Source organism: Orycteropus afer, unplaced genomic scaffold, assembly GCF_000298275.1.
Source record: "Orycteropus afer afer isolate SDZICR_OR568_19922 unplaced genomic scaffold, OryAfe1.0 scaffold00474, whole genome shotgun sequence".
Classification (NCBI taxonomy): domain Eukaryota; kingdom Metazoa; phylum Chordata; class Mammalia; order Tubulidentata; family Orycteropodidae; genus Orycteropus; species Orycteropus afer.
In genome coordinates this window covers 1212665-1225967 of record NW_006922061.1, presented here as the reverse complement: position 1 = coordinate 1225967, position 13303 = coordinate 1212665, and the positions used below count along the sequence as shown (strand labels likewise).

The following is a 13303-nucleotide window of genomic DNA, read 5'->3' as shown; positions in this document are numbered from 1 at the left end:
TATGTAAAAGCTCTGGTGGTGTAGTGGGTAAGGCACTTTAAGGTACTTGACTGCAAAGCAGGAGGTTGGAGGTTCAAACTCATCAGCTGCTCCATGGAAAAAAGATGAGGCAATCTGCTTCTGTAAAGATTTACAGCCTTATATATCCATAATTTAAAACTACATGCTGGTTTAAAAAACAATAAAACCGCATAGGAAAAGCAACCCGTTAGAAAACGGGAAAAGAGAGAAAGAAAATAAATGAGCATCTCAAAGAAAATGAAACCTAATTAACAACAAACCCACGAAAAGATATTCATCAAAGAAAGAGGTGTTACAACATGCAGACTTCTGCACATCATGGCATTGCTGGAACATCAAACATTTGAATAATGCCCATTGTTGGCAAAGGTGTTTGGAAGCAGGAGTGCTGATGTGTTGTCAATAGGAATGTACTTTTTGTACTCCACTTTGAAGAACAATGTGGAAATATTTAATGTCAGTAAATATGTGAGTTCCTTATGGTCCAGTAATTCTACTCCTCATATGTATAGCCTGGAGAAATGCTATGCATGGACAAGGAAGATTAGAAAAAGATCTTCATTGAACTGTTGCTTATAGTAGCAAAATATTGGAAATAACAAAACATTAGCAGAAGAAGAATGGGTAAAATAATTTACACTGTATGAAATTATATATAGTAGTATATGTGAATGAACTAGATTTGCATGTATTGGTATGAGTGAATCTTAATTAAGCATAGTGGTGAGTGGAAAGGCATGTTTAACAATTGAAAGCACAGAACAGTACTATGGTATTATTCAAGACAAATGCAGTAGGAATTTAAAAAGCATACCCTAAATATTAAACACCAAATCCAGAGTGCTGACTCCCTTAGGGTAGTGAGGAGGGTGGATGGGATTGAGAGTACAACAGAGTAGATGAAAATCTGCCTGTGATTGGTCATGCCTTTTCACAGAACATATGACATACAGACTCTATTACATGTTAACATTTTTTAAATCTTGCGGTGGATAAATGGGCATCTTGTTTCAGTTTTTAATATTAAAATGATACAAGCTGAGACACTAGAGAAAGGCATAAAGAGTAAAAGAAACTTCACGTGTAATTCCACTGCCAGAAAAGGCCAGTTGCTAACATGTGGGTCTGTGTATTCAGACTTTTCCGACTGTGCAGACCCATACATAGTGCTAACATAGTCTATGGATATAGACATTTAGGCTTCCAGTTTGTTTGCTGTTATAAAGAACAATGTATTGTAAATGCTTTTACAAGTATATTTGTATACATTTCTGATTATTAAAAAAATTTTCCAGAATTGCAAGGGAACAGGATATGCTTCTGTTATATACTCCCAAATTCTGTCCAGAAAATGCTTTTACTTCCCAGCAGACATCCTCAGCTATTATTTTGTCTTTGATAATAGATTCCTATTTATAAACTTGTAAACATATGGAAGACTCTTAAATTTCATTTTTATTTCTACTGGTGGACATTTAATGACACTATTTATGTTTATCAAGCTTTCTAAGGCCCATTAGAAGTTGTAACCCAGCAGTTCCCAGTCCTGGCTGCTTATCACAGTAAGCAGTGGAACTCCTCATAGGTTTATGGGTTTTTTTTTTTTTCCTTGAAAAAGTAATACTGTTCATAATTCCAAAGACATTAAGTGTTACTATGAAACCAATGTTAAATTTCTTAGGTGTCATAGAGCGGTTTCTCAACAATGCTGCACTATTGACATTTTGGCCAGAAAATCCCTTGTTGGGGGGTTGTCCTGTATGTTGTAGGATGTTTAGATGTAGACATAGAATGTCTACCTACTAGAAGCTAATAACACCCCACCCCCTGTGGTGACAAACAAAAATGTCTCCAGATATTGTCAAATGTCCTTTGGGTGACAGCCACTATTAAAAATACTATGCTGATAGTACTTTTCTTTGGAGATACACACTAAGGTATTTTGGGGTAAAACATCATGATGGATGCCTACAACTGTTGTTAGCTGCAATCAAGTCTGTTTGAACTCATGGTGGCCTAATGTGCAGAGTAGAGTTACTCTATAGGGTTTTCAAGGCTGTGACCTTTTGGAAGGAGATTACAAGGCCCCTCATCTGAGGGGCCTCCCGATGAGTTCAAACTGCCAACTTTCCAACTAGAAGTTGAGTACTTAACCATTTACACCACACAGGACTCCTTAAGTCTAAAACTACCAAATGGTAATGATCCAGAGGAAGCAAGTAAACATAACCTGCCTACACATAGACGTGAGAGAAAGAAGAAAATACAGATGAGAAAATGTAAAGTTAATCTAGTTCAAAGATACGTTTGTTATATTAGTCTTCCCTTTTTTTTTTTCTAGGTTTATTTTTGAATGATGAATTATATAACAAAATTAGCCCTTTTAACCGTTTTTAAACATATAATCCTGTGGTATTAATTACATTCACAACATTTTACAACTAACAGTAATTTATACTTAAAAAACTTTTATCACTCTGTGTATCAAAACTTCATTTCTTTTTTTTTTTTTTGACTGAATTATATTCCACCGTATGTATATCTCACTTTTTGTTTATCCATACATCTGTTGATGGGCACTTGGGTTATTTCTACCTTTTGGCTATTGTGAATAATGTTGCAATTAATATTGGTGTATAAATATCTTCTGCAGTCCCTGTTTTTGGTTCTTTTGGGTATATATGTAGGAGTGGAATTGCTGGGTCATAAAGCAGTTCTATGTTTAGCTTTTAAAGAGCCACTAAAATGTTTTTGCAGTGATTGTACCATTTTACATTATCATGTGCTATGAATGAGTAATTTAATTTCTCCATATCCTTGTCAAGACTTTTTATTTATTTATTTAATAAATAATGGCCATCCTAGTGGGGGGTGGAGCTCTGGTGGTATAGTGCCTAAGGCATTTGACTGCTAACCAGAAGGCTGGTGGTTCAAATCCACCAGCCCCTCCTTGGAAGAATGGTTGGGCAATCTACTTCCCTAGTGCTACTGTCTTGGAAACCCAAGCAGGGGTCACGGTGTGTCGAAATCCAAGGCAGTGAGTGAGGAGGGGTGAAGTGATATTGTGGTTTTGATTTGCATTTCACCTTGACTAATCATGTTGAGCAACTTTTCATGTGCTTATTGGTCATCTGCATATCTTCTTTGGAAAAAGGTCTATTCAGATCCTTTGTCCATTTTTTAATTGTGTCTTTTGTTTATTGTTGAATTGTAGGAGTTCTTTATATTTTCTGTATACTAAACTTTTATCATGTATATGATTTGCAAATGTTTTCTCTCATTCTTGGAACTTTTTCACTTGTCTACACTTACTTGAAATGTCTTTTAATTCACAAAAGTTTTAAATTTTGATCAAGTCTAATATATTTATTTTTCTTTTGTTGTTTATGCTTTTGGTGTCATATCTAAGAAACTATTGCCAAATGCAAGGTCATAAAGTTTATCCTGTTTTTCTAAGAGTTTTATAGTTTTAACTCTCTTATTTAGATTTTTGATCCATTTTGAGCCAATTTTTGAATATGGTTTTAAAGTAGAGGTCTAATTTCATTCCTTTGCTTGTGGATGTCCATTTGTGCCAGCACTATTTCTTTTTTCTTTTTACAATGTATTTATTATTATTGTGCTTTGGGTGCAAATTTACAAAGTAAATTTGATTAATATATAACAGGTCATGCGCATTTGATTTTACAGCCTGGTTACCTTCCCCAGCCATAAAAAACTCTCCTCCCCTCCCCTCCTTTGTATTCCCCCCCCCCCATGCCCTTCTTAACTATGCATTCCTGTCTGTCCAGCTTTCCCTCTATGTAAATGTTGCTCCTCTGGTGTCTCATGATCCTAGGCCCAAAGGGTAACCTGAGGCCATAGTCTTGGGGGTTCCACCAGTCTCCATCCAATCAGTAATTCTGGTTATTTTTGGCCAACACCAGTTCTTATAGAGACTATTCTTTGCCCACTGAATGCACTCAACAGTCCCACTGAAAATTGGTTTGGCCATAGATGGACGATTTACTTTCTGTACTCAGTTCTGTTCCATTGGTCTATATTTCTGCCCTTATGACATTATTTTGTTTACTATGACACTGTTCAGTTTACTATAGCTTTGTTTTACATTTTGAAATCACAAAATGTGAGTCCTTTCATTATTTTCTTCTTCTTCAGGATAGGTTTGGCTAATTTTTATTATTTCCTTGCTCCTGCCAACTTTGAGTTTAGTTTTTCCTTCTTTTTCAAATTCCTCAGGGTATAAAGTTAGGTTATTAATTTGAGATCTTTCTTTTTATGGTTATCTGGTATTACCTGGTTGCACCATCTTTTTTTTTTTTTAATTTCTATTGTGATTTGGGTGAAAGTTTACACAGCAAATTCGTTTTCTATGTAGCAGTTCATATACACTTTGACTCATGACATTGACTGCAATCTCCCAGAATGCAACAGCTCTCTTCCCATTTCCTCTCCATGGTTACCTCTTTCCTGTGTCCTTCCCTCCCATGCACTTCTGTCTGCCAAGCTGTCTCCCTGTGTATATACAGCCCTTCTATTCTCCCATGGATCTCTCCAAGGAGTGTTTCTACCTAATGTAAATGTTCAGCTCATATGCCTATCTTTTGTTTGGCTGGAAGCCACAGGAATGATGTACCATCATTTTTTAAAATGAAAAAAATTTTTGGTACATATTCATGGTCCCAGATTCAAAAATGTACAGTCTCCCAGGTCCACCTAACCCAGACTTCCTAGTTCCTCTCTTGAGAACACCTGATGTTCTACCTTTCTAGACACCCTTTTATCCCTATGCATTTAACAACACACTTTGGAGAAATTCCTTTTCAGTGCAGAGAGAGAGAGAGCCTTGTTCTTTCTAATGGCTGCACAATTGTCTATAGGATGATTATTTGTGAAATGTCCTGTGGTTTACTTAATTAGTTCTCTGCTGATGGGCATAGAAGTTTTTTGTTTTGTTTTGTTTTGTTTTGTTTTTTGATGTGTAACTACTGCCATTACTACTATAATGAAAAAACTTGTATAAACTTAATGTTGCACATGTGCAAAATAAATTCTGGAAATGGAATCTCTGGATCCAAGGATAAGTATGTTGGTATTTTGGTGGGTATTTCCCCATTGCCTGCCATGGGAGTTGTAGGGCTGTGCAGCCACTGTGTGCGAGGGCCTATTTCTCCACTCCTTGACCACCCAGTGAGGCATCTACCATTTGGATTCTGCCACATCAGATGGTTCCATGTAGACCTAGGATAGAGCTGGTGAAGTAAAAGGAGTTTTGGACATTTGACTCTTGGATTAGAGTCATTTGCTTTCTCCTCATCCTGTGCACATGTGCTGCTGGGGTCCGCTCTCAGCTCTAGCTTACCCCACCCCACCCCTTGTTTGTAGTCCCCTCTATTAGCCCTCACCAGACTGAGGCATCCCTGTTGTTCTCCTGTGGTTTCAGAACCGGGTTTCTCCGTTCAAGGACATGATCTTCTGCTTCTCTGAAGAGGACTGGTCTCTTCTAGACCCAGCCCAGACTGGCTTCTATGGCGAATTCATCATAGGGGAGGATTGTGGGGTCTCACTGCCTCCAAGTAAGAGTTAAAAGGGTTAATTCCCTTTCCCCCAAGATCAGGGAGCTGGGGGTGTCTCTGTGCTTCTGAGTAAGAGTTAACTTCTGCCCCCTCCCTCAAATAAGGGAAGAGGGACCTCTCTAGCCCTCCAAGTAACAGTTGAACCCCCAAGATCAGAGAAACTGGGAGAGGGATCTCAGCCCTCTCCAAATCACAGTGAACTTCCTCTCCCCAAGATCAGGGAACTGTGAGGTTCTCCCTCCTTCTGAGAAACAGTTAACCATTCCCCCCAAAGAGCTGGGGTGGGGGTCGGTGTCACTGCTTCTGAGTAAGAATTAACTCCCCCTCAACTAGGTCTGGGGAATTGGGGAGGATCTTGCTGCCTCCAAAGAAGAGTTAATCCCTCTCCTCTGAGATCAGAAATTGAAGGGTCTCATTGCCTCCAAGTAACACTTAACTGTCCCTCCCCAGGCTCAGGAAACTGGGGGGGAGGGGTCCCTTCTTCCAAGTAACAGTTAACTTCCTCTTCCCTAGGGATGTGGTGGATCTCACTGCCTCTGAATAAGAGTTAACTCCCCCTCACCTAAGACCAGGGACCTGGGTGCTGGCTGCAACTACAGGTTGTTGTCTACCTCACACCCTGATGGAGGTTATCTGTGCCCAGTGATCCTGCAGGCACTTTTTGAATTGATCATAGCCACCATTTTACCAACCACCCTTAGATCAGGTTTACCCAAACTCAAAACCAAATATAAAATGTTTTCTGTGCATCTATTTTTCCCTCATCATTTTTACCCTGTAGTGTCTTTTCACTTCTGACTTTATAATTTATCAGTCCTAGACAGAGAGTTCAAGCCCACTGCATCCCCCTCCCTGTCTTGCACCACCCTTCTTAGTTCTCTGCAGCCCCACATGACACTTGCTTGCCATTGCCTGTGGTGCCTGCCTCCACCTTCTCTGCTGGACCTGGTGGGAAGTTGTTGCCCTCGGCCCACCCAAGGTGCCGGTGAGAGAAGACTGTTGACCCATGCGTGTCCTTCCGTTTTCTGTGAGCAGATGACCCAGCCGCCCAGCCAGATCTCATTCAGGGAGAGAATGAGCCACAGGTTCCAGAGCTGCAGGACCTCCAAGGGAAAGATATGCCCCAAGTCTCCTACCTGGGTGAGTAAGGATCCCAGAACTGAGTGGACATGGGTAGGGGGCAGGGGAAGGCTACCATTTCTTGCCAGAGGCAAGCCCAGTCCTTGCTCTCTCTAGGAGAGAGCTTAGGCCGTCCAGCCAGCCGCCAGGCTCTATCTTGATAAAACATGTCTTGCCTTGTCCCTGACTCCTAGCGGAAAGAATGTGAGAATTTCATTTTGCCAGGGGTGGGGATTTTACTCCCTCAACCAGGGATTAAGTGCCTAGATAAAAAAACAAACTCACTGCTGTCCAGTAGAGTTTGACTCATAATGACTCCTCCTTGGGTTTCTGAGGTAGTATCGCTACTGAAGTAGATTGCCCAGTCTTCCTTCCAGGGAGTGACTGGTAGGTTTAAACTGCCAGCCTTCTGGTTAGCAGTCAAATGCCTTGGGCACTATGCCACCAGATAGCACCTAGTTTATGCTGAGGATCCAGTGGTTCCTCTATGAGTAAAAACAAATACACTGAGGGATGCTGGGAAAGGGATTGTCTCCATGTACTGAGGGCACTAACCGTAGTGCCTGCTCCCAACTGCCCTAGCTTAAAGTTCTCATCCATCACACAGGAGGTGCTATTGGGAGGTGCTAGAGCTTGCTTGACCCTATACAGCGCAGCAGCCACATACCCTGATCTTACCCCGAGGCTCTCTCCATGTAGCCAGAACTCATGTTTGTAATTCCTTGAAATGTCTGCTCTTTCAGGGAAAATCCCACACCTCCTTCCTTTTTGGAGACCTAAAGCCAGCATGCAGTGGACCAGGTTTTGGCACACCATCTATGACCTATAACAAAACAGCTGTGTCAGACAGTGCTACACTTATCAGCTTGGAGCCGAGTGCAGTAGCTCCTGGTCACCTCTGCCCCAGGAGGCTCTGTAGGTGGTGAAAACAAGACGCAGAGGTGGTGAAATTACATGTCCACTGTCACAGAGGTAGACATGGCAGGCCAGGATATAGGTTTAGTTCCGTCTAGCTTGAAACCCACGCCCATGATGTCATCCTGTGAGCTCAGCAAACTTAATTAAGTGATGGGCTGCCATGTACTGGGAACAGTGTTCTCTCCTTGAGTCTCTACCTTGCGTCTGTGAAGATGCTTCCCCTCAGTAGCACTGCCAAGTTGCTGGCCAAATCATTTTCTCAATTTTTTTCTCTGAAAAGACTTTCAGAGTCTCCAGCCATTCCAGATAGAAGAAAGAAGAAAAAATGAGCTGCAGGTGTCAGAATTCCAGACCTGCCAGCAGGTGGCGCTTTCTCAAAGCACCTACCCAGGTAAAGTGAGTGATTTGTGTATGTGTGTGAGAGAGAGAGAATGTGTGTGTGTGTGTGTGTGTGTGTTGGTGGGGACGGTGATGGTGGTAGGGGCAGGTATGGTTAGGAGTTTTAACTCTACAAGAGCCTATAAACCCCTTGAAATCGCCTTTGTGTGGCATTATCAGCTGTCACAGATGGTTTTGCTAGGATCTCTCTGAGCCGACTCCTAATTGGGGTTGATTACCTCCTTGCCTTTTCCTTGTATGTTCAGGCAGAATGCTGATGTAGTGCTATTTGCTATGTACTGGGTATGTCTTTTTCCTTGGGCATGGAAGGTCAGATTCCTCGGACAAAGTCTTGGAGTTCCAGAATTTCTGGAATGCCAAAGTTGAAAGGGACTTCTAGAGTCTGAGTATTCCATTACTGCCCTCAGGGGAATTGCTGAAATTTAAATTCTGAATCATCTTGGTAAAAGCTGCCACTTCCAGAGGCAAAAACTAAAATATATCTATGGTTCTGAATTTTGCCTAAATGCCAGACCTAAATCTCTGATTCTTACTTGATTGAACCCATTGTGTCATAGTGGTTTTTTGTAGCTATGGAGACTGACTGCACACATTGTCTCAGGCAGCATTTGCGAGTTATTTCTACCTGGCTCCATGTTAGACCACCAGTCATGTGTGCTTCCCCCCTAGAATGGGTGGACAAAGAGGATTTTACAGTGTGGTAAATATAGAAAGATAATCCCTCTCCCTATTACCGCACTCCTGGCTTTCTGAAGCAGATTGATTCTGAATGCCAGTAGTGACATTCTCATATTTAGCCAGCTCTCAGTTTGGATAAATTCTTGATGTTCACAATTCATTTTAAATCCTCTCTGGCTTCTGACTGTCCATGGCATGTCTCTTAGCTCCTTCAACCTACTTTCAGAAGGGTGATGCTTATTGACAAAGGGGAGTTTTCAACTCAGTTCTCCTTTATTGAGCCTGCTCTGAAATAGCAAGAAGCCAAAAGCCACTGTTGAGAAGAGGGAGAAATGATGAAGCCAGGGGGAGGCACAGTCTTTATTTTTTGCTACTGCCAAATTGCCTTCCAGTGAGGCGTTTTTCACCAGCCTACACTCTCTGACAGCAGATGGAGTGCCTGCTTTCCCACATCTGTGTTCATACAAGATGTTCCCAATCTGTGCAGTTTGTGCCTGTCTGATGAAGGTATTACATCATGGTGTCTGCCTTTGAGGTAGAACATCTTTTGTGTATTTATTGTGTTTTCTCTGTGAACTGCTTAGTTATATTCTTCTATCCTTTTTTTCCCCCTCACATCTATTAAGTTCTCTTTATGTGCCAAGTGCTATCCTAGGGTAAGCACTTCACAGGGTTTTTATGCATTGCATCCTTACAGCTACTGTATGAGTAGGTACTGTTACATCTCCATTTTGTATTTGGGGCAGCAGAGGACCAAGGAGCTAAAGTTGCTTGCCCAAGGTCACACATTTACAGGTTGTAAGGGGCAGAGCCAGAATTCAGACTCACATGATCTGGCTCCAGGGCACTTGCTTTTTTCCCACTACTAGGTATTACTGAAGTGAGGTTTGTTTTTCTGGGGATTTGTCGAAGCTCAGCATTTTGCATCTTCCCATTCCCTCTTATATTTGCATATAATTTCTCCCATTTTCAAAACTTTGCTTTTATGTCTTTCAGTACATAAATGTTTTTTTAACATTGTTTAATGTAGTCAGCTTCTCCTTTTTGATTTTATGCCCTCCTTGAGAAAGTCCAGCCAAAGATGATAAGAGCACTCTATATTTTCCTCACATGCCTTTATCTTTGTTTTGTTTTTTTTCACATTTAGCTTTTAATCGTTTCCCCTGACCCTAAACCCTGCTTCTTGCCATAGGCCCTTGGACACAAGAGGAACTAATCAAGGGCTCTTTTTTTTGTTTAATTGTGATTTGGATGAAAATTTACAGAGCAAATTCATTTTCCATGCATAAATACACTTTGTCTCATGATACTGACTACAATTTACCCCAGTGCAACAGCTCCCCTCCCACTTCCTCCAAATAGTTACCTCTTCCCTGTGTCCATCCCTCCATGTACTCCTGTCCCGTGAGCTCTCTCCCTATGCATAAACAGCCCTTCTTTCTCCCATGATTATTCCCTCCAAGGCAAGGGCTCATTTTTGAAGCCTTAGCTGCTGGCCTGGCCTTGTGCCTTTGCCCTTAATCCTAGGCAGCATTCCAGCCCCTCACCAGCCACTTATTTCTGCTGGGAGATGACACAGCATATTCACAGGCTATCGTAACCCTCTTGGTTGGGCTCAGTTCCCCTGAAACCTTGGGCAACTTCGTCTCTCTTCTTTAATGTTTCATTTGTAAAACAAGGGCAGTAATCACAGCTGCTTTGTAGAGTTGGGATTATATGATTTAATAATATCTGTAAAAGCATAGCAATCAGTGTTACCTATCATCCCAGCGGTCCACTCAGGGACTGTTGTAATCATTCATGTTGACCTCAGAATGCCTTGAGGTTGCTCTTCTTCTTTGTGTGTTTTAGGTACACTTCTTCTCTACTCTCCCCCCACCCCCCAGGAGTTTCTCCCATTGTTGTGTTGATGATCCAGAACAGCACTATTGTTGCTTAAACCTTCCCCTCTCTCTTTAAAAACAAATTCTTCATCTATTTTTGGCAGGTTTTGCTGATTTGTCAGTGAGGGGATGTTGCCCTATACATTCTATCTGACATCATAATTTGAGTCTCCTCAGTTAACAGAAGAGAGAATAGAGTCATCCACAAGAACACTTTTTCTCCCTCTACCCAAATCCAGTAAGGGCTAACAGAAGCAAATTGCCAATCAAAAATCGTGTTATTGGTTATTGACACTTGATAGAATTTAAATAATAGTTTCCTCCCTCCCATTTGTCTCATGTGTCCCAAGAAGGTACACTTACATACAAGGCACCACCAGCAACATGGAGGGCTGAATTGGGACAGGCATACTCATCCTATAGATGGGGCACTACAGGTTTAGAGAAGCCATCTGCCTGGAACCTGCAGTTAGAAAACACATCAGGCACAGCCTTGAGTCCCCTGTCCGGTGACTTCTTTCCTATACCCAGCATTTTTTTCTTTGCAGACTCCCTTCTTACTCCCCAGTCTCACCCCTCCCCCCACCACCTTAATTTTCTGACTGGCTTGCTGGGCTCTGTTGTCTCCCTTACCCTTCCTGCCCTCTGTGGCTTTTTTCCTACCTGTCCTGCTATTTCTCTCAGCCCTGCGCTCCATGTGGATCACTCCATCACGGTTGGATGAAAAGTGCCCACCCTCTACTTTTTTAACCACCCTGAACCTTCCCTTTAGTGATTTAGCCTAGATTAGCCACATGACCAGCTAATGCCTTAAGGGGTCCAACACTATGACTCCTTTTTATTTCTTAATTTTGGTACTAAGACTTGAGTTCACCTTTCAAAATTGAAAACCTTGTGTATTAAGCTCTGAGACTGCATCCAGAACTACAGTCCATCTCCTTCCCACCTATGCCCTCCTTGTGGTACCATTTTAAGCAGGAATTGCCTTCTGTGACCACTGAGGAGAGGCCATCTAAGTTATAAAATCCAGAACATCTGTACCCATTGGCCACTGGTGGCTGTGGTTGGGCCTCAGATATGTGGGAGTGGCCTTGGGCAGTCTGGGATTGTGGAGTGGCTTTGACATTGGACAGCACAAAGGGCAGGAGTCCTACTTTGTGACCTTGGGCACTTTACCTTTACCTTGATTTGCTTATTTGTATAATGCATCAAATAGCTTATCTGTTCTGAAGCAAACAGGGCTGTGGCATGTAAAGATTTTAGCCCAGTTCCTTCAGAGTTTATGCATTCAGCAAATGGTAGCTGGCGCTTATCTGGAACTCTTTGTAAAATAAGCCCTCCCCCCCCAAGTTCTTTAGGGGGTCCTGATAGAATTTTCCCCATATCTGGTTAAGTAAACTGGTGATAACTGACATGTAAATCACCAAGGCTTTACACAGATACAGACTCAGAGCTTAAAGGGGCTTCCAGTAGCTAGAACAAAGGATTGGTTCAGGGAAAGGGGGCAGGGAAGAAGTGAAGAAAAAAGAAATGCCTAGGGTGACCACTCTGTGACCTTGGCTGAAGGCTTTCTTCTCAGTCTAGACCAGGGTCCCTGCAGGGCTGACCATGTACTTCAGTCTTCTGGAGAGCATTTTAACATACAAGTTTCTTGACTCAAAACCAAGTGTACTAAGTAGGATCATCGAGATAGGGATGGTAGCACTGATCTGTGTTGATTTTCCCTTAGCGGATGGCAGTGTGCTATCCCCAGAGAATGGCCTCGACGAGGAGGTGTCCATTGAGATCGTCCTGTCCAGCTCGGGGGACGAGGACTCCCAGCACAGCCCATACTGTCCTGACGAGCCTCGAGGTTCCACAGAGAAGCAGCATGTCCTTCCCACCACCCACAGGAGCAGCTCCGTGGACTTCACAGACGTGGGGAGTGAGGGCCAGGCTTCCTCCAAGAAGTCCTACATCTGTCCCAACTGTGGAAAGATCTTCCGCTGGAGAGTGAACTTCATCAGGCACCTGCGGAGCCGCAAGGAGCAGGAGCAGCCCTATGCGTGCTCAGTCTGCGGGGAGGTGTTCAGTGACAGTGAGGACCTGGACGGGCACCTGGAGACCCATGAGACCCAGAAGCCTTACACATGCAGTGCCTGCGGGAAGAGCTTTCGCCTCAACTCCCACCTGCTCTCTCACATGCGGATACACCTCCAACCAGACAGACTTGAGCCCACAGAGGAAAAAGAGGCAGGGCCTTCAGAACACAAGGATAGCAGCCCCAACTCCCTGCTAGAAAAGAGCAAGGGCAAGTTGAGCTTCAAATGCTGTGACTGTGGGAAGGTTTTCCAGCGGCATGACCACCTGGCTCGGCATAGGAGCAGCAGCCACACAAAGGACAAGGCCAGCACCTTTCAGTGTCGGTACTGTGTTAAAAGTTTCCTGCAAAATTACGACCTCATCCGCCACGAGCGGTTGCACATGAAGCGGCGCTCTAAGCAGGCTTTGAACTCCTACTAACTCCTCCCTCTGGTCCTACCATCCATGCATCCCCCTCCTCTGCCCCAGCCCCGGACAGCACATCTTACTCAGTCACAGTGGTACTGATTAGTCCCTGCCCCCGTGGCCCACCTCCCCAAGCATGGGGACTACCCACCCTCGTGCTGTTTGCTCTCAGGTAGTGTCCACCTTTTGCCTGATGCCACAGCATTCCCCCAGGTAAGGAGA

At 43.0% G+C, this 13303-nt stretch overlaps 1 protein-coding gene across 1 annotated transcript in view; it reads left to right on the top strand.

Annotated features, from left to right (window-relative positions):
* Positions 1-13096, top strand: part of ZNF496 (zinc finger protein 496) — a 26341-nt gene extending 13245 nt beyond the window's left edge. The window contains exons 4-7 of the mRNA XM_007954800.1: positions 5465-5597; positions 6633-6737; positions 7915-8025; positions 12324-13096. Coding sequence (XP_007952991.1) covers positions 5465-5597; positions 6633-6737; positions 7915-8025; positions 12324-13096 — 1122 coding nt within the window. The remainder of the gene's footprint in view (positions 1-5464; positions 5598-6632; positions 6738-7914; positions 8026-12323) is intronic.
* The last annotated feature ends 207 nt before the right edge of the window (positions 13097-13303 follow it).